The sequence below is a fragment of the Ipomoea nil genome, unplaced genomic scaffold (assembly GCF_001879475.1).
Source record: "Ipomoea nil cultivar Tokyo-kokei standard unplaced genomic scaffold, Asagao_1.1 scaffold2792, whole genome shotgun sequence".
In the NCBI taxonomy this organism is placed as follows: domain Eukaryota; kingdom Viridiplantae; phylum Streptophyta; class Magnoliopsida; order Solanales; family Convolvulaceae; genus Ipomoea; species Ipomoea nil.
In genome coordinates this window covers 2,366,221-2,393,038 of record NW_017619220.1, presented here as the reverse complement: position 1 = coordinate 2,393,038, position 26,818 = coordinate 2,366,221, and the positions used below count along the sequence as shown (strand labels likewise).

Here is a 26,818-nt window from a genome sequence, read left to right as displayed (position 1 = left end):
TAGTTAACTAATTAATTAATTAATTAATTAAGAAAATGAACCTTGTCCAAGATCAAGTTCAGGTTCATTATTATATAATCTAATTCAAATTCAAATTAAATTATAATTATCTAATTCAAATATAATAAAATTAATATTATATTTAAATTATTTAAATTATAATTATAATTTAAATTCAAACATAAAACGGGCTTGGGCCAACTAATTAATTAATTCAATGGCCCAAATCAAACTTAATTGGGCTAATTAAATTAAATTAATTTCCATGATCCAATTAATCAAATTGGCCCAATCATCATTCTCAACATTAGCCCAATTACACTTTAATCGGTCCATTTATCGAGTTCAAATTTTCGGTGTCTACAAATTGCCCCCTCGAGACTTGTCGGGACATGCCGCTTCACATGCTTGGAGTGACGAAGTCTCGAAACTTAACAAATGATCCTTCAACTTCATCAAGGTGCATTTTAACTCCATGGGCCCAAATGTATGTCCGGACGTTTCGCGCCAAATCAAAAGATTAAATTGCCACCAAATGAGCCCACACCATTTTAATAACATATGCCTGGAATTTTTTTTGAGTTCAAAAATCACTTATATAAAATAAAACCAAGTTTGGCCTCTAGTTAATAGCAAATTGACCCTTATTGCAAAGTATAACTGGAGCCATTCCATACGAACCCAACCACTGCCAGAATGACCTTAATTTAATCACACCTTTGTCCATAACCCATTAACTCATTTGCACAATTGGACCCATTAATTTATGTATTGTACTCAAACAGAATACCTGGATCCAAAATCAACTTCCTCTAATTCAACAAGATGTCATTAACCCATTAAATTAATTTTTTTTGGTGCCTGGAATCAGGTTACTAACTGCCCGAACAACCTGCAACAAGATCAGATTAGAAGCGCATCACACCTCATCTTGACTCCCATTCAAACATGAACTCTACGAATCTAACCCTCCCATTCCGAATCAAACGCTTGGCATCTCCTATAAATTGAGGCAAGAACCTATCAACTTTACCATCAACGCCGAAAGCCTGCTACTAAAGATTGAGAAGCACTCATAGTCTGAATTTTTGACCAGGTACACTTCTTACTCTTACCTTTTCACTTTCATTTCCCCCATATATATATATATATATATATATATATATATATATATATATATATATATATATATATATATATATATATATATATATATATATATATATATATATATCTGTAGGAACAAGAAGAAGGGAACGCCAGAAACAACCGCACGACATGAAAGGATAATTGCCCCCAGGAATCGCCGCTCAACCACTAGCGCTGCTTTTTGCCGATTGCTGGAGCTCCTCGGTGGAAATTTTGTTGTTGTTTTTTTTTTTTCGAAGTCGCCAGAGACCGCCGGAATTGTTGAAGGTTGCTGGACTGCTGTCCGTCGAACCCAGCTGCCGACGCTGCCGTGTTGCTGATCGTTGGAGCTCCTCGGCGGAAATTTTGTTTTTGTTTGTTTTTTTTTTTTTTTTCACAGAAGCCACCGGTCGCCGGAGTGTTGGCCGTCGGAAACCACCGCTCAACTGTTGATGCTACCGCCTCGCCGGAATCCTTTTTTGTTTTTGCAGAAATTGCCGGAGTTTTACCACCACGATTGCCGGAGCTTCGTCGCTACTGAAGGTTGCGCCATAGGGGCTCTGCAGCCGGAGTTCGCTACTGGAGTTAGATTGAAGCTTGTCGCTGGAGCCTTGTTTTCTTGAGAGAAGAAAGAGACGAAGGAAGCTGCTTCTACCCACCGCGGATGCCACTGAAGGGCAGTGATGTTGGTGAAGGCCTACCTTGCGTGAAAGTGGAGACTTAATAGATGGGATGGATTGAATTAGACAATGACAACACAACCCCACCAACCATCGTTTGATTTTTTTTTTTTTTTTTTTTTGCAGAAGTCGCCGGAGGTCTCCCTGTCGCCACTGGAATTCGACGCTGCCGGAAACCACACATGCATGTTGATACTAGCCGCTGCCGGACGCTGACCGTCGCGAACCGCTGGTTTGGAGTCTACTTTTGTTGCCGTAGGATCGCATCTCGGAAGCTCCGTTTCCCATCTTTTCCCGTTGCGGAAGGCCAACCGGTGAGCTGGAGTTCCGTCGCTACCAGTCGCCGCTGTTGGAGCTCTTCGCCGGAGTAGCTTACCATCACGTACACTGCGATTGAGGAAGGCTCTGTTTATGGCACTGGGAACTATTCCTCGATTTTATGAAGGAAGACTCAAGCTGCAATTTAGCTTGAATTCATCTACACAAGATAGCCTCCACGTGACTACCATTTTTATTGGGAATGAGATAAGGAATTACTTCACTTGGCCCCACAAATTACTTTCTTTACAGCACCACGCCACCATCTTGCCTTTTATATTATATATATACATAACATACATTTAATATTATATATACTATGTACGTACACATAACTTACCATACACAAACAAAATGCATCTGTAACATTCCAACTTCCCTTTTCCTTTTTTTTTTTTTTTGGCATTTTTTTGTTTGGTTTTTTTTTTTCGTTTCTGTTTCGTTTTTTTTTTCCTTTTGCTTCTTTTTGATATTTTAATAGTAATATAATAATAATAATAATAATAATAATAACATTAATTATTACCGCACTTCTTCTCGCGGTTTTTTCTGAATTTGGTATAATTTTAACATAAACGGTTTAACGGGACAAAAGAGCCTAGTGATGTACAACGATCATAGCAATTAATCCACCGCCATTAACAATTGGACCCCCGAGCACGAAAGAGAAGTTCAAAGAAATTCATGATCAACAATTGAAATAATTCTTTTTACCCATGCTCAACGATAGCTCGATGCCACACAAGCTGTCGTTCCATTATCTCGCTTTTCCATTATAGCTTTGAATTTGTATTGTTGCTTCGCTGTAGCTCGTTCCTTCAAAAGGGCCCAATAATTGCTTGGACTGTTGAAGAATACTTCTCTTGCATTTTAATATCCATGGACACTAAAAAGAACCATGAATACTACCCATATACCCTCTCCTCGGAAGATTTAAATGAGATATGAACATAGAAAATTCTGGACAGATTTGTGCCTTCACTTTCCCTCAAATTTTGACCCTTCAACAGTCATATTCAAGCTTAGGTGTCTTCATGAAAGTCGTAGCTCTGTAAGTTAGCATTCCAACGATATCCAGATCACCTCAATCAGATTATTATAGACCGAGATATGACCATAATACCAAACAATGACTAATTGTTGCGTGAATCCATGCTTTGATAATTATTTTCCATTCCAAGACTCACAATGCTTCCTAGACTTGTTCTCCCCCTTCCCATGCTAATAATTAACGTGTGCTTGAATAGAGTCACTATCTTGGACGAAAGTATAAAAATTTTGTTATGACTGAACTTAGACAATAAAATTTCTAAGCTGCCTACGTACTCCTGAAAAGGAGATCAAGTCAAACGTAGTTCAATTTTTTTTAAAAAAAGTAAAGCCGTTCACAGTTTAAGCTCATGCGGGCCAGGAGCGTCTATGACTTGGGCCCACCCATAGACAGGCGAGATGTTTTAGCAGTTTAACCACGTACTACATTTTTGGTGGATATCATTCATCAACTAGTCCCGTGTGCTTAAGGGTGATAGACCTTTAAGAATTTCCCGTTAATGGGGCCAACTCGCACACCATTTTCATCAATTAGCTTGTAAGCGCCTCCTGAGTATGCTTCTTGTACCACGTAAGGTCCATCCCATTTTGGAGTAAACTTGTGCCCAGTTTTCCTTGTAATAATGATAGGCCTACGAACCGCCAGCACCTTGTCACCCACCTGAAATGAGCGAATCCTTACCCTCTTGTTGAAAGCTCTAGAAATTCGAGCTTGATAGCATTCTAAACTTTGTTGAGCCTGCAACCTCTTCTCGTCGAGAGCTTCTAACTCTGCCAACCGTAACTTTACATTATCCTCGTCTGTAAGACCTTCTTGGATAGCTAACCTTAGAGAAGGTATTTGGCGTTCAAGAGGCAAAACTGCTTCAACCCCATATACCAGTGAGTATGGAGTGCTTTGTGTTGGTGTAAGGTATGTAGTTCTGTACGCCCACAGTGCTTCTTCCATCCTCTCTTGCCAATCACGTTTTGACTTCGACACCACCTTTTTCAGTAGATTGCATAGAGTTTTATTAAAAGCCTCGGCAAGTCCATTTGCAGCTGCATAATAAGCTGACGAATTTCTTTGCTCGAACTCAAAAAGTTTGCAGATTTTATCCATCAATTTATTATCAAATGGTTTCCCGTTGTCGGTGAGGATGTACCGAGGGATGCCAAAACGATAGATAATGTGAACTCGGATGAAATCTGCAACATTTTCCTTCTTCACTTCCTTTAAAGCTACTGCTTCAGCCCACTTTGAGAAATAATCGGTGGCTGCTAATATATACGAATGCCCTGCTGATGATTTGGGTGTAATAGGACCAACCACATCGAGCCCCCACGCATCAAATGGCCAGGATGCTACCGTTGGATGTAGCGGTTCAGGAGGTTGATGGATAAAGTTCGCATGGAATTGACATGCTTGACATCTACGCGCATAGTCTATGCAATCCTTCACCATCGTAGGCCAGTAGTAACCCATCCTTTTGATGTGAAAATGTAACTTAGGACCAGATTGATGAGCACCGCACACTCCAGAGTGAGCCTCCTCCATCGCTTGTAAAGCTTCCTCCTCACCTAAACATCGAAGAAATACGCCATCAAACGAGCGCCGATATAACGCATCCTTGAAATATATGAAGCGAGGAGCCCGACGTCTTACATCTACCCTCCTACGCGGGTCTTGAGGTAACTTCCCATCAGCAAGGTAGTCAATCAATGATTGCCTCCAATCCTCTTTATCTACCTCATAGACAGAGGCAGTCGGGAGTTCAACAATGTCGTCAAGAGAGCCATCGTCTTCGAAGATTGGAGGGACCACCCATTTTTGGCACACGCGTAACCGAGCCTCATCTGTAGGATGTGATACAGTTGAAGCTAAAGCAGCTAGGGCATCGGCTTGCTTATTCTGTTTCCTCGGGATGTGTTCAATTGTAGCATCTCCCAGCCAATGTAGGAGCATTTTTGCGTAACTGTTGTATGGAATCAACTCTGGTTTCTTTACTTCATAAACCCCAAGTACTTGGTTGACAATCAGCTTGGAGTCCCCATATATATTAACCCTTAGCTGCTTCATATCAGCTGCAATTTCAAGTCCCAAAATAAGTGCTTGATACTCGGCAACATTGTTCGAACAGCGTTCCGTCAAGGTAAATGAATAAGGAAGCACTTCCCCTTCCGGCGCAACAAAGACAACTCCAGCGCCTGCCCCCTCTTTGTGTGCCGCTCCATCAAAGTACATCTTCCATGGAGGTAAAACTTCAACCACAAGCACATCCTCATCAGGTAGGTCACTGGACAACTCCCATTCAGCAGGAATTGGATGATCGGCTAGGAAATCTGCTAAGGCTTGCCCCTTGATGGATTTCTGTGGTACATAAGTAATCTCAAACTGTTGAAATAATAAATACCACCTCGCAAGTCGATCGGAAAGAACAACTTTTGCCATGACATACTTAACTGGGTTTGCCCTGGAAACTAGTCGAATTGTATGCGCTTCAAAATAGTGCTTGAGTTTCCGAATTGCGAATACAAGAGCCAAACACAACTTCTCAATCGGCAGATATTTGAGCTCATTTGACGTCATCATTCTACTTAAATAATAAAGGGAATTTTCTTTCACATTATCATTTTCTTGTGCAAGTAAAGCACCCACAGAGCTTTCTTGGGCGGAGATGTAAAGGATCAACGAGCGTCCTGGAATTGGAGCCGTCAGCACGGGCGGCTTCATTAAATAGGACTTGATGTTTTGGAATGCGTTCTTACAGGCCTCATCCCATACAAACGGGACACCCTTCCTCATTAATCGGCTAAAGGGCTGACATCTTCCTGCTAGGTTTGATATGAATCTTCTTATATAAGCCAACTTCCCTTGCAAGCTTTTAAGCTCATGAAGGTTCCGTGGCTCAGGCATCTTCATTATAGCGTCAATCTTTGCTTGTTCAATCTCAATGCCCCTATGTCGAACGGTAAACCCAAGGAATTTTCCGGCAGCAACCCCGAAAGCACACTTCAGGGGGTTCATTTTGAGCTGAAACTTCCGTAAGCGGTCAAAGACTTGTCTTAGATGCATCATGTGATCTGTGCGAAGTTTCGACTTCACAACCAGGTCATCTACGTAACATTCCACCATTTTATGCAGCATATCGTCAAATATAGTCTGCATGGCCCTTTGGTATGTAGCACCAGCATTTTTCAAACCAAAGGGCATCACTTTGTAGCAGTAGATACCTTTTGGTGTACGAAATGCTGTAAACTCCTCATCTTCTGGCGCCATGCGGATTTGATTGTAACCGGATGAGCCGTCCATGAATGACATGATCTCGTGTCCAGTTACGGCATCTATCATTAACTCTGTGATAGGGAGCGGGAAGTCATCTTTCGGGCATGCAACGTTAAGATCTCGAAAGTCTACGCACACGCGGATCTGGCCATTCTTCTTGCGCACAGGCACAATGCTGGATATCCAAGTTGGGTATTTAACTTCGCGAATGAAACCAGCCTCTATAAGCTTGTTGACTTCTGCTTCGATTGAGGGAATGAGCTCGGGGCGAAAGCGCCGTTGAGCTTGCTTAATAGGGCGACACCCCTTTTTTACTGCCAAGCGGTGCACGGCTACCTTTGGGTCCAACCCTGGCATCTCTTTGTATGTCCATGCAAATACATCAATATATTCTTTCAAAAGTGTGACATATATTTCTTCATCTTCGTTGGAAAGGAGTGAACTAATGAAGATGGGTCGAGGACATTCAGGGATTCCTAGATCCACCTCTTTTAGTTCATCCACTGCGGCTTGTACCCCTTCTTCTAACTCTTGAGGCGCATCCTCTGCGTCTTCACCCTCGATTGGAGTCTCGTCGTATAATGTTATATGAAATGACGATGCCATCTCATCTTGACTTGGGTTGCCTCACAACTTGAATCAATGTTTTCTTGATTCCTTCCTTGCACTTGGGTGTGTACAATGGTTCTTGGTTGGATTTTTAACACTTCACCACACGAGACATGGATATTAACTTCTCTTCTCATGCGAGACGGGACGGCACTCCTGAGCCTTTTTGAGGGTTCTATTTCGGTAGGAGGGTTGGTCTGCTCTTTTGAACTCTGAATAGGCCCGATTCTGTCATGTACTGATTTTCTTTTAGCCGGTTTGGGATTCGGCCCAAGTCTACGGAAGACTGATTGTCGTGACTCTACATCTCCGATTCTATCAAAAACAGACTGCTTCTTGTCACTTTTTTCCTCATCTGTAGAAGTGATGCAATTACTTGTGGCTCTGTTTATGAATATTCGCACTGGTTTAGGGGGAACATAACCCAACCCTTTCCGTTCATGCGGTTCCTGCTGATTTGACTTGCCTTTCCCACCAGCTTCTGGGATGAGTTTCCCCAACTTCTCTGGCTCTTTGGGATTATATCCAGCTTTGAAGAGAAGTTTATAAGCATTAGGGTCGAAGCCGCCAGTGCGCTTAGCGGGCACTGTTTGACTTGTCTCAACTTGAACTTCATCTTTAAGTGGTTTAACTGGAGCTGCTTTTAATGTTTCAATCCTTGCAAGTGGGAACACGAGTTCCTTGTCGCAATGAGCTTGGTCTACAACCTGCTTGCCTTTCCACTTTGGATCAAGAGGCGTGTCAACATTGCTTTGCTCAGCCTCCTCTACAACTTGTTTCTTCAAGTAAAACTTTGCATCTGCAAAGTATGATTCTGCTTCGATGAAGGGGGTTTCGTCAGCGACTACTTTTTCTATCACCCCGCCTTTTTCAAACATGAGGCATTGGTGCCAGGACGAGGGAACTACTCCATTCTCATGTATCCAAGGCCGGCCCAGCAGCATGTTGTAAGACGTCCTTGCATCTATCACATAACATAGTGTACTCGAGTTTAGTGTTCCGATCCTGAGGTCGAGTCTGATGGTACCGAGTGCTCTTTGTCCGCCTTGATTAAACCCTTGAATCATTAAGCGGCTTTGAGAGAGCTCATCGGTGGAGATGCCAAGTTCTTTCATAGCTCGGAGTGACAGAATGTTCACCGCCGACCCTTGATCAATCAAAATCCTTTTAATCTTTTGCTCGCGGGCATACCCTTCAACGAACAACGGACGATTATGTGGTGTACCACCAAGCAACAGATCCTCATCTTTAAAAGTTATCTCGGCGGTATAAGACGCGGCTTTGTGGACTTGAACCTCGTCACCTCCCTCAATCACGGGGAATGAACATTCCTCCTCTTCAACATGTCTCTCTTTAATACTCAAGCGAGTTCCAAGAATATTTGTACCATGCGGAGGAAGCGCCTTCGGCATGTATTGAGCCAAGGCGACTGGTGGTCGAGGCTCGCCGGGACGTCCTTTCGTCTTTGTGTCATAGGCGGGGTCCCTTGCTGGGTTTCTCTCAACCCATCGCTTTGTTATTCTCTTCAAAGATCTAACGTGTCCAGCATCGTTCCTTTGCTTTTTGCGGGTAACAACTACCCAATCCTTCTCGCATACCGGATTAGCCTGTGGTGACTCTGGCGGTTGCCTAGTAGCATGTTTCACAATGAATGGAAGCGGGCGTTTGTATTGCTTGCCCCCATCTTCTTCATCACTCTCTACAACCAACGGAGCGAACCTTCCGTATGAAATTTGGTTGGTGCAGGCAGTTGCATCAGCCAGCTCAATCTTTCCATCACGAGCAAGCCCCATCACCTTATCTTTAAAGACGAAGCATTTTTCAATCGGGTGTCCGAGGAGACGATGATACTTGCAATAGTTGGGGTCGTCCGCCTTAGAAGCTTCTTCGGGACGCTTCATCTCCGGTAATTCAATCAACTTAAGCTTTAACAATTCATCAAACATGGGTGACACATCAGAGTCCAAGAACGGATACTGTTTTTGCTGCATCTCTTCAATGATTCTAGTACCCCGAGATGGGCGGGAAAATGGCCTTAGCCTGGGATTTTCAGTTACTTTGGCGAAAACCCGCATTGGTGCTGTTTTTACGTTCATGGCCTCTTTCTTTTCTGGTTTCGGGAAGGGTTTGCCCCCTTTCTTGAATTCTTGTTTTACAGGTGCCTTGGATGAGCTAGGGATACTTGACATGCCGAGCCCTCCATTGGCTTCAATACTCAATTCCATGTCGTGAGCACGACTGGATAGTTCTTCAAATGTTCTAGGCTTGATTCCCTGCAAGATATAAGAGAGCTCGAAGTGCATCCCTTGGATGCACATTTCAATTGCGGAGCTTTGTGATATCCTCTCTTTACAGTTAAGGCACAATTCCCTCCATCTCTCGATGTAAGTGCCCGCACGCTCACCCTTCCATTGGTGGGTAGTGGTGAGTTCCAAGAAGCTGACAGTCCTCCTGGTGCTGTAGAAGCGGGTCAAAAACTCGCGCTCCATATCATTCCAGCTATCAATGCAACCATGCTCCAGGTCTGTGTACCAATCAAAGGCAGTGCCCTTCAGAGAGCGGACGAACTGCTTGACAAGGAGGTCTCCATATGTTCCTGCATCATTACAAGTTTCAATGAAGTGGGCGATGTGCTGCCTCGGGTTACCTTTTCCATCAAACTGCTGGAACTTGGGAGGTTGATAGCCTAGCGGCATTTTCATTTCTTCAATTCTCTGTGTGTATGGCTTAGTGTAAGTATATGAAGATTGTGTTCCCTCGAGCTTCCCTTTAATTGCTCCCATGATGTAGTCGTTCAACTGCTCGACATGTATCATGCCCTTAGAAATTGGAATACTTTTCTCGGCGGGTGGTGGACGGGAGATTGTCTCTTCCATTCCTGGCCTACTTTGATGACGCGGTGACTCGACATCAATCTCATCTTCTTGAGTTTGAGGCTGCTTCCCAGAAGCTCGACTTGTTTCGCCGTTTCGCCCGCTTTCAACCTTTTCACTGAGCTCATTGATTCTCGTTTCTTGGTTATGCATGAACGTAGTTATCCCCTCAAGAGCCTTGGCGATGTTGGCTAGTTGTTCCTCCACCGAGGCCGCGTTCGTTGTCATGGCGGGCATGATCGTGTATATATGATTCCATTCCGGTGAGGTTCTCTGCGGAAGTGATGACTGTGATGAGCTTCCACTTCTTGGAGTATTATTCGGGGAAGTAGGGCTCACCGGGCTCTTGTTGCTGGGAGCTCCTTCACTTGTAGGATTGTTGTTGGCAACAACCTCCATTGTAGTGGATGACCCTTTGTTACGTATAGCTCTGCGTGGCATGGTGGAGCTTCTGTCAATCCTTCGAACGATATGGCGAGCGATGTCCTGGGCCCCGTGCAGCTGCATGCCCAGGTTCCTCACTCGGCTCCGAGTCATTGCTCCTTCCACGTTTTGGCTGTCACCGGAACTGGTCACGGATGATGCCTTGGAGCGGGTAGCTTGAGCGTAGGTCATCTTGGAGGAGGGATTTCTCGATGCCATTTTTGGATTCCTTCCGTATAGAGCCCGCGAATCAACAGTGAAGAGATGAGAGGCAGAGTTGTCCCACTGGGCGTGCCAAAATCTATAAACACAAAAATGTAAACTTTGTATATATTCACAAAATTCCGTGTACAGCGTGTATAATTCAATGCAGGTACAAAATCTCTGTCTAGTCCTCTGATTCTTCACTGACGTTATCTATGGAAGTGCCTCCGGGATTCAAATAGCGTAGCCTCCGGGATTTAAGTGGCGCGTGCCTCCGGGATTCAAGTGGCGTAGCTTCCGGGATTTAAGTGGCGTAACTTCCAACAACGAGCGTCAAGAATTTAGAAGTAATCAACCCTGCAATGGATTCAAATTGCCTGCAAAATCAACAAAAATGCCTTCAAATCTTCAAGCGTTCTTCAGTTCCTTTAAGCTCTCAAGCCTTCAAGTTGTCAAGCGTTCTTCAATGCCTTCAAAGCCTTCACGTCTTTAACTTCTCAAGTCTTCAATCGTTGTCTTTTGGAATGAAAATGAAGGCCCTATTTATACTAAAAGCTTAACCAAAATTCCTCAACCAACCCCCCTTTTTAGTTAACTAATTAATTAATTAATTAATTAAGAAAATGAACCTTGTCCAAGATCAAGTTCAGGTTCATTATTATATAATCTAATTCAAATTCAAATTAAATTATAATTATCTAATTCAAATATAATAAAATTAATATTATATTTAAATTATTTAAATTATAATTATAATTTAAATTCAAACATAAAACGGGTTTGGGCCAACTAATTAATTAATTCAATGGCCCAAATCAAACTTAATTGGGCTAATTAAATTAAATTAATTTCCATGATCCAATTAATCAAATTGGCCCAATCATCATTCTCAACATTAGCCCAATTACACTTTAATCGGTCCATTTATCGAGTTCAAATTTTCGGTGTCTACAAATATAATTGTGGAAAGAGTTAATTTCATAAATGGTCGTTGATTATTAATATTTGTCAATTTTTATCTCTAACTTTCAATTGAATCATAAATAGTTCCTTGACTATTGACATTTACCAATTTTCATCATCGACTTTCAATTTGACCATAAATGATCATTTGACTATTGATTTTGTCTCAAATTTGGTCCTCCAGTTAAATATTCATTTAGTAAAAGAAAAAAAACACTATTTTGGTCTCTCAATTGTTTTGCAACTGTCAATTTAGTTTCTTATTTTTAATTTGGTCAAATTGACTCTCCAATTTTTTTAAATTTCGTCAATTAAGTCCCCTAACCTCTATTCCATCCATCAACCGTCAGTTACCAAAACAGTGTCTAGGGAATGTAATTGATGAAATTTAAAACAATTAAATCGAAGGATCAATTCAATCAAATTGAAAATTACAGACTAAATTGATAGTTCAAAAATAATTGATGGACTAAAACAGTGATTTTTTCCTTTAATAAATATTAAATTTAAGGGTAATAATATAAAAATTGACTTTTTGTTGAGATGGTAAAATTGAGTTCATAAACCTAATAAATTACGTTCATCATCCGTGGAATGTGATAGAACTAAATTTTTATCGTATTACCCTTAAATTTAATTATTAGTAAATTGATATTTAAGTGAAAGATCAAATTTTAAACAAAATCAATAATTAATAGATCATATATAGTCAAATTAAAAATCGATGATAAAAATTGATAAGTATCAATAGTAAAAATATTTATGATTCAATTGAAAATTAAGGATAATAATAAAAATTAATAAATGTCAATACTCAATAAACTATTTGCGGAATTAACTGTTGTGGAAACAAGTCAATAAACTAAAAGCAATGGTGGTGGTGAGATTGGAAGAGGCGGTTTGAGCCTACCTTCATGCATGCATGCACGTCAACTTAATTTCTCTCCATGTTATAGCGTGGTTCACTTTGGATTCGAAGATGCCGGAACGATTAGAAGGTAGCAAGAAGACGTACGTGCTATACTGTGAGTGAGATTGGTGTAGCTGCTCATCTGACTAAGCAACAGCGTGTCGCCGTGATGCGGTGGCGTCCTCTGCTCACCCCAACTGTCTTCATTTCCACCGATGATATATATAATATATGATTACCTTTCCCTATCTCTCTCTCTATATATATATATATGCTTACGGGGTATATATAATTAACTCGCAATATAATTCTATCATATCGAATTAAAGAAGGTGATTTGATCTATATTTTTTTTTTATCAATGGCGTCAGGGCAGGAAAGGCAAGAGCTGGATGCTAGAGCTAGGCAAGGTGAGACGGTGGTTCCCGGCGGCACCGGCGGCAAGAGCCTGGAAGCGCAAGAGCATCTGGCGGAGGGGAGAAGCCGTGGAGGGCTGACGAGAAAAGAGCAGCTAGGAACGCAAGGGTATCAGGAGATGGGAAGCAAAGGAGGGCAAACCAGGAAGGATCAACTGGGTACAGAAGGGTACCAGGAAATGGGCCGCAAAGGTGGTCTCAGCACCATGGACAAGTCCGGCGGCGAACGCGCCGCCGAGGAAGGCATCCATATTGACGAATCCAAGTTCAAGACCCATCGTGCTTAAAACAAACTTTAAAACAATATATATTATGTCTTTGTTTTGGTCCATGCCGGCCTGTTATGCATGGTTTATGTAACGTTTATATCTAGTTGCTTCAATTCTGCGAGTCTGCATGTATTGCTTAGCTTATGGTCCTCCAAATTTCAAGAAATTTATAAAGAAAATGTTGAGACAAGATCTGGGCGATCCAGTGGAACCACAAAACTGAACCAATATACAAGCTAAGACATGCTTTTAATTTGTTACTTATGATAGACTAGGAACACAAATTGGATCAATAATCTTATTTTCCATGGCTACGGACCTAACTACTGTATGATTTCGAGTATGCTGTTCTTGTTCTTGTTCTTGTTCTTGTTTCTTTCTGTGTGGGCGACACGACGAAGATCAATGACTAGTTGCTAATGCAGTGACCAAAAGACCAAGAATAAGAAATGGTTGTGCACAAGCCTGTAATCAAAAGAAAAAATAACATTAGCAGCTCAGAAGTTCAAAGGTTTGTCACACCAATAAAGGGCGGAATTGTTGGGCAGACGTCAATCAAGGGTCAAGTTTAGTATTTTGTCTCTAGAAAATATGATGACGGTTTATGAAAAAATGAAAAAATAAACTGTGTCTTTGCTATTAGTTATAACTTTTGACGTAGTAATTTGTCTATAATTTTTAGTGTAATAGTAAGCGTTTGGCTGTATGGTTGGGCAAAGGCCCTAACCAGAAAAAACAAACCATATGGTTTAGAGTACCTGATACTTGACATCATATTTGACTGGGTCTCTGAGGAAGTATTTGAACTGCAGGGGCACATCAAGAAGAGTTAGCTAGCTCAAACCACCATTTCGTTTTTTCTTTTTACTTCCTTTTTGCCCCAGAATTGAAGATAAAACAATGATAAAGACTAATTAATAAAAATATTGCTTACCTGGAAAAAGACTTGTGGAACGATTAGGCCAAGAAGTGCTAAGGCATAATATGGTTTGCCAGCACCAAGAAGATAGCCTGCAAGCAATAGCTAATGCAGTGAGGAAAACCTGCAACTCTATAACCCAGAAATATTGAAATCTACACTTTTCTCTTACAAGAATCTAAAACCGGGCCAGTCCACTTTGGTTTGAGCTGGTCAGCTATAGGTAACCTAAGCTGGTTTACTTTTTGTGTTCTTTTGCCGGTTAGGGTCACAAGACAGGATTTACTCACACTCGAAAGAGTTGTGGGTTTCCCGTCATCCAAATAAAAACAATTTAAAACCCAGAAATTTATGCTAGTTTCACTGTTATCTAAGATCATTAACAAAGCTAAAAGGAAGGTTCTTCTTATGATAAGATAGCACTTACCTGCAACTGAAATCTGAGTTACATCAATGGCACCAACAGAGATCCATTTAGCAGTTTCAGAGCCAAAAGCTACCGGAATCGACTGCATAAGTAATTCCAGATGAAAGTTTTAATCATATCCAGGCACATTAAGAAACACCAAGTATCATGTATGAGAAATGGAAATTGCAGCAAGGACCTGAAGTCCCAGGGCTGTATCTCCTTCTACGCTCTTGAAGTCGTTTACAATCGCAATTCCCAGCTAAAAGAGAGTATAAGAAGCATTAGATACATGGTTTGTAATGCAAAACGAACAAGAAAGTTGAGCAGACATTACCCCGGCAAGGCTATACAAGAGTGTAAGAACAATTATGTCAGGATTAAGGGTCCCAAACAAAGCTTGACCAGCCCACCTGTTTTGCAAAGTTGAAGCAGGCTATGTTATACTGTGTTAAAGAACATATATATCTTGCTGATGAGGAAGTTCTTTATTGAAGATGCATTCATCGCAGACCTACATAGAAGATATTGCATTCCACTCACAACTTGGAAACAAAGATGCCCCATTACATCATATGTTGTATAAAGCTATAATAAAATATTCGAGTTAATACCCAATTTAGTCCTCGACTATTCTCGATTTAGTCTTAAACGTCTTTTTGTGCTTAATTAGGTCCTCGGATGCGATGATTTTACCCAATTGAGTCCTCTCTGCTGTTAGAATCAAGGACTAAATCGAGGAAACCCACTATAGTCCTCGACTTTAGTAGTTTTACCCAAGTTAGTCTTCGACTATAGTGGTTTTACCCAATTTAGTCATCCAGTATAGTGGTGTTTTTCGATTTAGTCTTTGATTCTAACAACAAGAGGACTTAATTGGGTAAAACCATCAAAGTCGATGACCTAATTAAGCACAAAAAAGACGTTTAGGACTAAATCGAGAAAACTCATTATAGTTGAAGATTTAACTCTAAAATATTCATAGTGAATTGCAAAAGTTTGTTAACCTTTTCATTATACAACTGACATGAATGGTTTCCAAGAAAAATTTCATTTGCAGAGAGGCATAAAACTATTCAAGATACAGAGAATAGAGAACACTATACCAAGGTAAACTGATGTAACTTGCTCCTAGAGCATAATTGCCAATCCATCCATTTTGTTTGAGCTGAAGCAAATCATGTTTGAAATAAGAATCCAAATATAGTCGACCCAAAAAAATAATGACGGAGAGAGGTCGAGGAAGTTACCTTTAGTGGTGGAGCTGAGTATATATACGATATCAAGGAGCCCCCGAGAGCTAGGTAAAATATAATAGGAGAATTATGCCCTGCCTACAAGGAGATCGAAACCTTTTGAGAGATGCTTCAGATGATTCACCAGAGAAGAAGCGGCTTCGAAAACTTACCCACACATCTAATAAACCGGACAAAACGAGGCCTCCTAAAAGCAGCACCCATATTTGTGTGATCACCTGATATGATGTTTGCCACTTCGAAATGAATACTCAGTGGAACTAAAGAGAACTCTCTAGCTCGATCATGTGTACATCAAAGAGAAATTCAAACAAGATTTACCTCGTTCTCAGATATGGCACCAGCTGGAATTGGACGATACGGCTCATTAATAGCATCAATCTCTCTATCATACCAATCATTAATTGTCTAAAAGAATAATATCAGACCCTTAGGCTTATGAGGCCAAAAGTTAATCCGGAAAAGCAATCTAGCACGAGCTCCTAAGATATAAGTACCTGAGTATAGCCCGTTAGAAAAGGGCCAGACATTAGCATACAAACAACTGATTTCGTCACGTCCTCAGTAGTCCAGTGGAAATTCCCTACCAGCAAGTTCTAGTCAGAACAAAAGGGTGATGCAGAATGACTTGTTTAACCATAACTATAGAACTGTTATGAACTAAGATTGAGCTCGGGTTACTCAACTGGGCTATAATACGCATGGGTCAAACCACACTAAAGATTAAATCCAACTAGTTAGTCTAACTCATAGCCTTATAAACCCATATGTTCTCTCTTATTTTATCAATGTGGACTCTTAACAGAAACATTGAGCTTCACCAGCTAAGGGACTAACAAATGAACTTCACTAGCTTTTTTAGGGTGTGTGGAGAAGGATTACCTGAGGCAGCAGCTCCACAGACCACACCCCATACAAGCGGAGGCCAAGTTACAGGTTTTGTTAGTTGAATACGAATCTTCCATTTATCCTGTGAAGGAGCCAATTATGAAAAGACAAACTATCAATCTTCTTCTTACCGGTGCAGATACAAAATGATGATGAAACATAGAATTGATTATGCTTCTTCTGTCAGCAGTATGTGCTAATTCTCACGTCTACATTATTTTGCATTAAATGCCTCTAAATCCAAAACTGTACCTTAAAATATGCTTGATTATTCAGAAATGTTCTTTGACTATGAAATAATAAGTAAATGAATGAATAATACTAGCCGAAATGGAGAAAAGGATCAATCTTCAAAACTGTAAAAATTAGCTCTTTAAATTTAGTTCATGGCACTTGCATGTATGAAACAAAGATTTAGTGGCAAGAGATTGAAATGCTACAATAATTTCAACTACAATACACTAAAGTTAGTTCAAATATTGAACCAAAACTAGGAAATTGATTTAGCTAGTAAGAAAAAGGCATGGAGGGCAAACTGTTTCTTGCTTGGCTCCTTTGATACCAAGAATCTGGTTAAAGCTTGAACCACCGGATGCCGGTGCTCTATCTGGTGCACTGGCTTTAACTGCTACAAAAAAACAATCCAAGAAAAACCCCATTAAAACCCTTATCTAAAAGCACCAATCTTTCCACTCAAATACAAAAGCAGAAAAGAAAGACAAGTTTGCCAACCATTAACAATAAAAGCTCATGGTTTACCTTCACTGTCGGTCTCTGTTGCTCTCACTACAAGCCTTCTCCCTAGACAGTACAAATACATTGGTGATCAAAATAGTGAAAACCCAGAAAAGAGTATTGAAGATTGGAGAAATGAGAGAGTTGACTTACTTGAAGGCAAGACAAAGATTGGGGATGCAAGTTGTGGAGTTGGAAGTGGGTTATTGGTTATGCTGGATAGCTTTAGAGAAGGCAGGGTGTTGAGAAGAGAAGCCATGGACAAACACAATGGTTAGCTCCTCACTTCACCTGCCTCAGTCTTTGGGATAAATCGGTATGCTCTGCCTGCCTGCCTGCCAGCCTTCTTCGTTTTGTTCCCTTAAATATTTAAATAATGTCCTCCAGCCCAGGTTTTCAGTCTTTGCCATTTCTTCTTCTTCTTTAATATATATAAAAAAATGAAATTTTTTTCAACTTTTCCTAACGTGTAAGGTGTTACTTTTATTATTATTACTTATCCGTTCCTATATACTTTCTCAACCTATTGAAACACACAAAGAGTCCATATTGGAGTACAAAGAATCAATGCCTACAACTGAAATTTGAACTTGTGACCTTCCATTTGGGAGAGTCACAGATGTGTCGTCAAGCTACAAGGGCAAATTATACCATGGACCAGGGTCTACCTTGCATTGTAGATCCTGGTCTAAAAATAACATTTAGATTCTGTATCTATAGTTAACACATTCTATACCTACAGTTGATAGTTTTTGTACATGTAGCTATCATATTATATGTCAGCAATTATTATCAAGTCGGATTCTGTATCTATAGTTGACACATTTTGTACCTGCAGTTGATAGTTTCTGTATTTGTAACTATCATATTATGTGTCAGCAATTATCAAGTATCTAATATCTATAGTTGACACATTCTATACCTGTTGTTGATAGTTTCTGTATTTGTAGCTATCATATTATGTGTTAGCAATTATCCAGTTATTTATTTATATGTACAGAAACTGCTAACTGTAAGTATAGAATGTGTTAACTGAAGGTACACAATTTTTGTATCAATGCAATATGAACCATGGTATAACAATTGAGTTACAAGCTACTTGGCTAGCGTGTTAAGACTTATGATTACTATAGAAGAAGTCTCTCAAAAAATTATTACATTATTATTAAACCTAATAACTTTTTGGTGTGTCATTCTTTATTGTATAGAAAAATAGAATATAATATAGATGTGCAAAGGTACTCCTTTTTTTGGACAATAATGCTGGAGCCTGGAAAGGTATTGCAAAGAAGAAATTGGCATCCAATGGGCACTCTAAATTGTCTCATTCTTAAGCACCCCCTTTCTGCACAAGTTAGCCACACGATACCTAAAATGAAAAGCCAATAACAGCTTTGCGTCCATTTCAAAGGAAAATTGTGCTTGGATGATGAATTGACCAAAATAAGTATACAAGTTTCGATATGCCGCTGGTTATTGATGGAAGGTTAGATGTCACTTTCCCCATCACATACACTTCAAGATTCTCAACACTCCATAGCTCCTAAACATGCCTTCTAGAAATATATGATGTTTTTTTTTTTTTTGAAATTCATCTAAAAAGATCAAAGTGGAATCTAACACTAATTATACCATGGACTTTGGACCCTAATCGAAAAATAATCTTCAAATTTTGTACCTGCAGTTGATACATTCTGCACTTGCAATTAACCGTACACATAACATGATAACTAAACAACACATGATAATTACAAACACATAACATGATGAATTGATAACTACAAACACATAAATTGTTAACTGCAAGTACAGATAACATGATAACTACACATCACATCACATAGTAATTACAGACACATAACATGATAATTACAAACACATAAATTGTTAACTGCAAGTATAGAAATATGATAACTGCAAACACATTACATGTTAACCAACATCTTATGTATCTGCTATTAACATATTATGTACCTACAATTAACAATTTATGTGTCTGCAATTATCATGTTATGTGTATGTAATTGACATGTTATATGCCTTCAATTTGTTTACAAGTACAGAAACTGTTAACTGCAAATACAAAATATTTTAGTTGCAACATATAATTTTTGGACCAGGGTTCATAATGCAATATGAACCCTAGTCCACTCCATGGTATAACAATTGTTCTACTAAAAGCCACAATTTTATACGGTTTGATTATGCTGCAAACATCCGTTTTAAGGATTTAGAAAGATAGCACAGCTCTGACATCTTTATTTATCATAGTGCAATTTTCTCTGCCAGTAATAATCTCATAAGAATAACTATTATGCTCTGTCAAAATCGACACTCAACTAAAATGTTCGGCCAAACTGACGCTCAATGCTCACTGCTCAAGTTGAATATCAAATGCTTCAAGCAAGGAATGTGAAATGCTCGACATCATGCTTTTACTTTTTTGTACTGCTTTATCTCCTTAATTACACCATCAGTAAGGCTGTCGACATCATTGTTCTTCCCAAAGAACTTAACGAACTCCATATTAGGATCCATAAGATACCTGCACATAATTCAAAAGCATTTTGAACTTAATGGCACAAAGAAGATTTCTAATTTAGAGCAAAAAGCCACAAGTTTAAAAGAATGCACGCTGTGAAAAGGGGGAGAGATGCTTTTAACGACAGTATGATGTCTGAAGTTTAAGTGGTACATACATTACTATTGAGTGATCAACAAGATAGTCTGAGCCTTCCTCTTCGGTTTTCATGTAGTAAACTCGATAAGCACGTGCAGTTTTTTTAATCTCTTCGGGGTTGCCAGTAAGCCCGATCAAATTTGGATGGAACTCTAGAAGAGGATGTTTACCAATTTCAATAGAGGATCTACAACAATTTCAATAAAATGCGTAAAAAATACTTAACACAATCCCATTCGAGAAAGCACCTTTAACGTATTCACAAACTTGCTCAACTGTATCTCTCTCTGGATCAACTGAGATAAAAACTGGAACTACTTTAAGTCCTGACTTTTCTTCTGCAGAATATTGAAAAAATTTATTATGTTCAAAGATACACATAATAGCACATTTTCAGAAGTAGATATTGGAACAGAACTCATGGTAACAGCAGATATAATCTCCGAACATTTTAAAGTTGGTAATTTAATATCAAAATTTAAAATGCGGATGCAATTCTATTTAAATTTTCAACTTGGTCTAAACAATATCTAAGCCAACTTGAATTGGCTTACAATTTCATAAAAGAATCAATTGAATTCATTTATTATAAAAAATAAAAAATTTAAAAGAAAAAAAACAATTCTATTTGTTTCCACCCCTAAATACTACTCCCTCCATCCCATTTATGTATTTGGTTCAGTTAAACCCAAATTTAAATATAATAAAAAATTTCTAGAGAAAATATGCAAAGAAGAAAGAGTTGGTTTGACTAATGAATAGTAAACATAACATGTAAAATGGAACAGAGGGAATACTTCCATAACAAATTGATTAGTTTAAGTTTTTAGTAATTTTAATATAACTTGCATGCAATATATCCTAAAAGAGAATAAATTCGAATCAGGAATAATCATTCATTTATTTATTTTGATTGGATCAAAAAAGTCGTCTGGAATTAAACCAATGTTTATTAAAAATAAGCCTTTACTTACAATAGTAATGACAAACATTCAATTTCCATCACAATGCCAAAATAACCATGCCATGAAAGATAAATAAATAAATTATTGTTAAAACATCACATGGGTAAATTCTTGCAGCTTACTTATTTTATCAATAGCTTCAGCAAGCTTTTGAAGTTCATCTGGGCATATATCTGGACAGTGAGTGAATCCAAAATATATCATGGTCCATTGTCCCAAAAAGTCCTTTTCAGTAACAGGTTTTCCATTATGGTCAATGAGGTTAAATGGGCCACCAATAGCGGCTTTTCCAACAGATGGTCCTTGTTTCACAGCATTAGATGCACTGTTGATTCCTGCAACAAAAGTATAAGTGTTGTGTGTAATTCATGAATACATAGTGAAGATAGAATATATACTGTGTAATCTATGATCAAACGATCTGAAAACATGCCACAATGCACGAAATAGATGTGCCAGAACCAAATGAGTAAAAGGATAAAAATAAATAAATTCACACACACATATATTAAAAATGAAAATCACAAAATGATATCCCTCATAGGCTGGAAATCGTTATATTTTCATTAGATGAAAATAAGCTAGTATAGCCAGGCAAGAAATTTGTCAACCCATAGTGAATTGCATACACGGATTGGGAAGACAAGAAAGCAGTAAAAAAAATTCCATTATCAAATACTTTCCAATGTGTCAAACCTTGAACTTCTTTGTCAAAACATAATACGGTGTACTAAGAAAAATAAAATAAAGCCAATGATTGGTGGGTTTCAGGTTTACAGCAGAAAATCCTTGTCCTACTTCACATTATCCCCGAGAAAATTTCAATTTTGGTCACATGACTATAGGGGCATTGTTAATTTCAGCACTTGACTTTTAAAAGTGTCAATTTAGTACCTTGACTATGTAATTTTTGTCAATTTTGATCACTCCGGCCGAATTGACGGTCAAATTTGGCCAGAAAAATTTAATCAAACATTTAGTCTAGAAAGGATCAAAAGACGATTTTGCCCCTTAGATTATAGACTAAATGTTTGATTAAATTTTTCTGGCCAAATTTGACCGTCAATTCGGCCGGAGTGACCAAAATTGACAAAAATTACATAGTCAAGGTACTAAATTGACACTTTTAAAAGTCAGGTGTTGAAATTAACAATGCCCCTATAGTCATGTGACCAAAATTGAAATTTTCTCCATTATCCCCCATCCTAAATCAAATGCCAATGCTCAGTTTAGGAACGTTGGCATAGCATGTGATATCACAGATCTGTGGACATAAATTTGATGATTTCTTCTACATTGGTTTTTACAAAGCTTGGACAAAACTTTTTTCTTCAATACTTATTCCTAAACTAAAATATACTCCATTTGGTGTGTCCGCAGATCCCAAATAAACAATCAAAAACCTTCAGCCATTTTCACCATGAATCCAACACAAAGGATCATACACAAGTAAATATGGCCAATACTACAGTGGAAAACCCTGCAGATCACACATTTACAACCATCAAATAGCACAACTCACCATAGTAATCTACCTTCAATGTGCCGCTTCTTTTCCCTGTCATAGTAGTAAACCAATCCTGCTCCGGTGCACAGAAGCAGCAGGAAGCTCATCCATGAAACAGGCTGCATTTTCAATTAATCACCATTAATTCCAACTCTCCAAATCAAAAAGAAAACGATAATTTGGACTTCTTTACTTTTCAAAAATCTTATCTATAAAGAAATGATTTTAATTAACTAACAAAATCAAAAATATGATTTTTGAATAAGAATTAAAAACCCTCACACAATGCTCATTCAACTAATGTAAAGACTTGATTCTTTCCTGTATGCACAATTCAAGCCTAAAAGAATAAAACAAAACAAAAACTTTAGAAATGCCCCTAATCTAAATTCTTAAGAAAGACTGGAATTCCCCCCTTTTAGCTGAATTCGAGAAATAGACCAGTTCAAGTACTCTTGAATAAATGATATGCAGAGCTATACATATTTAATACAGGGGGAGGGAGAGAGAAATTACGCTGCCTCGAATAGGCTTTCCTTGCTCAGAAGTCTTCTGCGAACCATCAGAACTTTCGCTTTTCCCCGAATTACCCTCAGAGGATCCACTATTTGATTGATTAGCTGAAGGAGTAGTAGTACACAGCATCCTAATCCTGCTAGAATAGCAACTAAACCCCACCTCTGATTGACCCAAACCAACCTCCTGGAAATATTAATCAAAAAAAAATAAAACAAATCAGTTATTAGAAGCATTTGATTTGAAGCTATGAAAATGAAGAGTTATAGAAAGAAAGATAACCAAATGCGAAAAAGGGAGGAGGGTTTGGACGTGGCGGGGAGGATCAGAAACGCCGTGAAAGATGCGAGATGGGTTGCTGGTCGAACGCCATGTGTTGAAGGAATTTGAAGAAGAAACAAAGAAGCGACAAAGATTGCGAAGTTGAGAGCTGTTTCTTGAAATTGCAGTAGTCGTCATTGGCGATTGTTAATGGATTTTCCTTGGTTGTGAGTATTTCTGTTGCAGAGATTCAGAGAAGTCCCTTTAAGGTCTATAAATTAAACCCTACCAACCTGAGTCCGAGACTCGGTTGAATCTTCTAAACCCAGGGGCGGACCCGGAGGGGCCACCCCAGCCACATTATGAATTTGTTTGAAAATCAATTGTTGTATTAGCGAGTTTGACCTTGTATTAATAATTTGTAAAAAAATATTTTGTAAAATTAACTGTTTAGGTTAAGGATTAACACGTAAAATGATATATAAAGATATACGCAATAATAATAATAATAATAATAATAATAATAATAATAATAATAATAATAATAATAGGTAAATTAAAATTCAGCAAATGTAAGGGTTCTCTAATTCTCTCTCGTTTTTTGTTTTCGACTGCTCAAATTTTTCTGTGAAGCAAGCTGACAGGATAATAGGGTTGGAACCCGACCCGGATCACAAGTGGGCATCCGACCCGGCACCGCATGGAAACCAACTGGCAGAACCTCAACGGACAGATTCCAATAGGTGCCTCCTTTACTGCTATTGAAGCCCCCATTGATAATAGAGAATTAAAAGCTTAGGCTCCCCATTTATGTCCCATGTTGTTACCTAGGGCTGTGCAGAAACCGAAGAATCCGACCCACCCGCCCGACCCGAAACCCGACGGACCAATCCGTGGAGCGAACCGTATCCGAAACCCTTACCCGATCCGATGTAACGCTAGAAGACGGACTGAAGGGGTTCGGGTGGGAGGCATTAAACGCCACCCGAACCCGTCCGACTACCCGATGAAAGCCTAGGGTTTTTTTACGCTACATAAGACGATGTCGTTTGGTGTATGTATATATATCACTCATTTCCAGCAAGCGCAACCGTGCTCTCACTCTTGACTCTTTTAGACTTCTCTCATCTCTCATCTCTCCAGTCTCCACTCTCGTTCTCTCTTTCGCTCTGGTCTTTGAGAGTTTGAGACTTTGAGTCTTAGACTCTTAGACTCTTAGTGTCTTACTCTCTAAGAATCTGAGAGTCTTAGTCTCTGTTTGTTAGTCTGGTGGAAGCCCTCTTCGGAGCATCGGAGTAGCGAGTGGCGGAGTGTTGGAACGGTGGAAGCCCTAGACCCTAGTCCGGTCACCGGAGTCTGGTGGAACGGTGGAACTGTGGAACGGTGGAATAGTTGATTCGAAGCCCTTTGTTCTCGAGGGATTAAATCTGAGAAACGAAGTAATTACTAAGCCCTATTTACATTTCCGTTATAGATTATTGTGTATTTGTCTTCTTGATTAGGGTTTCTAATTTTTATGATTATGTGGACTGTGATACTTGTAAATCCGTTGAGAAGTTCCGGATTGCATGTCACTAGTCCTTTGAGTTTGAATTTGTGAATTGTTTGATTAGGGTTTCTAATTTGTAACCTAATCTCAGTAATCTGTGGACTCACTGTACTTGTAAATCCGTTGAGAAGTTCCGGATTGCATGTCAGTAGTTCTTTGAGTGTGAATTTGTGAATTGTTTGATTAGGGTTTTTAATTTGTAACCTAATCTGTGGACTCACTGGACTATGATACTTGTAAATCCGTTGAGAAGTTCCGGATTGCATGTCAGTAGTTCTTTGAGTGTGAATTTGTGAATTGTTTGATTAGGGTTTTTAATTTGTAACCTAATCTGTGGACTCACTGGACTATGATACTTGTAAATCCGTTGAGAAGTTCCGGATTGCATGTCAGTAGTTCTTTGAGTGTGAATTTGTGAATTGTTTGATTAGGGTTTTTAATTTGTAACCTAATCTGTGGACTCACTGGACTATGATACTTGTAAATCCGTTGAGAAGTTCCGGATTGCATGTCAGTAGTTCTTTGAGTGTGAATTTGTTAATTGTTTGATTAGGGTTTCTAATTTGTAACCTAATCTGTGGTGGAAGCCATACTACCCTAGCCCCTTGCCATTGTGTGTTAAATACTGAAATCCATATAAATGTTAAGCATGATGGTATTTCTGTCAATTCTGTGGAAGCCATATAAATGTGGGAGTGTGTCTCACTGTCTTGTACTCATGTGTGAGTGTGTGACTGAAATCCATATAAATGTTAAGCATGATGGTATTTCTGTGGAAGCCATATAAATGTGGGAGTGTGTCTCACTGTCTTGTACTCATGTGTGAGTGTGTGACTGAAATCCATATAAATGTTAAGCATGATGGTATTTTGGTGGAAGCCATATAAATGTGGGAGTGTGTGACTGAAATCCATATAAATGATGAGTATATAAAGTAGCATACACCTACTTAGCTTGAATGCCTGATTATGGATTTCATTGTAAATTGTAAATTGTAATTTGTAAGTTGTTAGTTACTTACTTGTAACTACTTGTAACTGTTGTAAGTTGTAACTGTGAAATTGTAAGTTTATGGATATGTGACCCTTAAATCATTTATGTGCAATTCTGCATACATGATGAAATGTAAAATTCACTGAATTCTGCCTGTTTAAGTGTTTAACACTTTAATTGATACATGTGTGTATGTGCCAATTGACAAAGCCCATTCTCTGTTGATGATTTTGAATTAGTGATTTCCCATTCTGTGTCACTGATACTTTCCCCTTTTTAGATGGAAAGTGTTAGTGGTGGGACTGGTGTTACTGGTGTATCTGGAACCCAACCTGAGTTGGAAGCACCTGCTGTAGAGACTGTTACTCCTCAGTCTCAGCAGCCTTTGCCTCCACCTGTTCCAAAGAAAAGGAAAGAGGTTGAATCCAGGGCTCCATGTTGGGATCACTTTGAAAAGATCAAAGACAGTGAGGGCATTGTCATCAAAGGAAAGTGTATATATTGTGCAAAAGTGTATTGCTGTGAGACCAAGAAACATGGGACTTCATCTCTAAGACTTCATGTGGTAAACTACCTTAAAAATCCTCACTCTAAGGAGACAAGGCAGTCCCTACTCACATTCCAACCTGCACCTTCTTCTTCTGGAACTCAAAGTAGTGAAGGAACTGAAGGGGTGTTGGGTACTTGGGTGTTTGATCAGGACTTGATAAGGAGAGCCTTAGCTGAGATGATTATTTTAGATGAACTTCCTTTTAGAATTGTTGAGGGACAGGGTTTTAGAAAGTTTGTTTTAGTTTGCTGTCCTAGGTTTAAAATCCCTTCAAGATGGACTATCAGTAGGGACATTTTCAAGATATTTTCTGATGAGAGGGTCAACTTGAAGAAGTTTTTTAGGACTAGCAGTCAGAGGGTAAGTATCACAACTGATACTTGGACCTCAGTCCAGAGAATAAACTACATGTGCATAACTGCACATTTCATTGATAGTGAGTGGAAGCTGCAAAAGAAGATTATTTCATTTGTTCCTATATATTC

General features: G+C 39.1%; 4 protein-coding genes across 5 annotated transcripts; 1 reads left to right on the top strand and 3 right to left on the bottom strand.

The window, feature by feature from the left end:
• Positions 1-3,642: 3,642 nt before the first annotated feature.
• On the bottom strand, positions 3,643-6,507 carry LOC109157794. Its single transcript, XM_019305634.1, has 3 exons — positions 6,114-6,507; positions 4,593-5,987; positions 3,643-4,364 (listed from the first exon to the last, which is right to left on the bottom strand). Exons 1-3 carry the CDS (start codon positions 6,505-6,507, stop codon positions 3,643-3,645), a joined length of 2,511 nt encoding a protein of 836 aa, XP_019161179.1.
• Positions 6,508-12,719: 6,212 nt separating this feature from the next.
• Positions 12,720-13,298, top strand: LOC109157708 (protein SLE1). The gene has a single exon (XM_019305548.1). The coding sequence runs from the start codon at positions 12,785-12,787 to the stop codon at positions 13,124-13,126; it is 342 nt and encodes a 113-aa protein (XP_019161093.1). The 5' UTR covers positions 12,720-12,784; the 3' UTR covers positions 13,127-13,298.
• Positions 13,299-13,338: 40 nt separating this feature from the next.
• On the bottom strand, positions 13,339-17,678 carry LOC109157707 (chlorophyll synthase, chloroplastic-like). Of its 2 annotated transcripts, none has more exons than XM_019305545.1 (15): positions 17,466-17,678; positions 17,337-17,378; positions 17,114-17,205; positions 16,572-16,659; positions 16,187-16,272; positions 16,011-16,097; positions 15,842-15,907; positions 15,684-15,767; positions 15,540-15,601; positions 14,771-14,846; positions 14,633-14,695; positions 14,455-14,536; positions 14,043-14,119; positions 13,867-13,914; positions 13,339-13,573 (listed from the first exon to the last, which is right to left on the bottom strand). In XM_019305545.1, the coding sequence occupies exons 1-15, from the start codon at positions 17,569-17,571 to the stop codon at positions 13,511-13,513; spliced, it is 1,122 nt and encodes a 373-aa protein (XP_019161090.1). In that variant the 5' UTR covers positions 17,572-17,678; the 3' UTR covers positions 13,339-13,510. The 2 variants fall into 2 exon arrangements, with proteins under 2 accessions (XP_019161090.1, XP_019161091.1); XM_019305546.1 differs by having other exon boundaries at positions 17,114-17,202.
• Positions 17,679-19,484: 1,806 nt separating this feature from the next.
• Positions 19,485-23,590, bottom strand: LOC109157711 (protein SCO1 homolog 1, mitochondrial). The gene is made up of 7 exons (XM_019305551.1): positions 23,263-23,590; positions 22,981-23,166; positions 22,493-22,583; positions 21,080-21,292; positions 20,241-20,330; positions 20,012-20,144; positions 19,485-19,857 (listed from the first exon to the last, which is right to left on the bottom strand). Exons 1-7 carry the CDS (start codon positions 23,437-23,439, stop codon positions 19,740-19,742), a joined length of 1,008 nt encoding a protein of 335 aa, XP_019161096.1. The 5' UTR covers positions 23,440-23,590; the 3' UTR covers positions 19,485-19,739.
• Between the last annotated feature and the right edge of the window lie 3,228 nt (positions 23,591-26,818).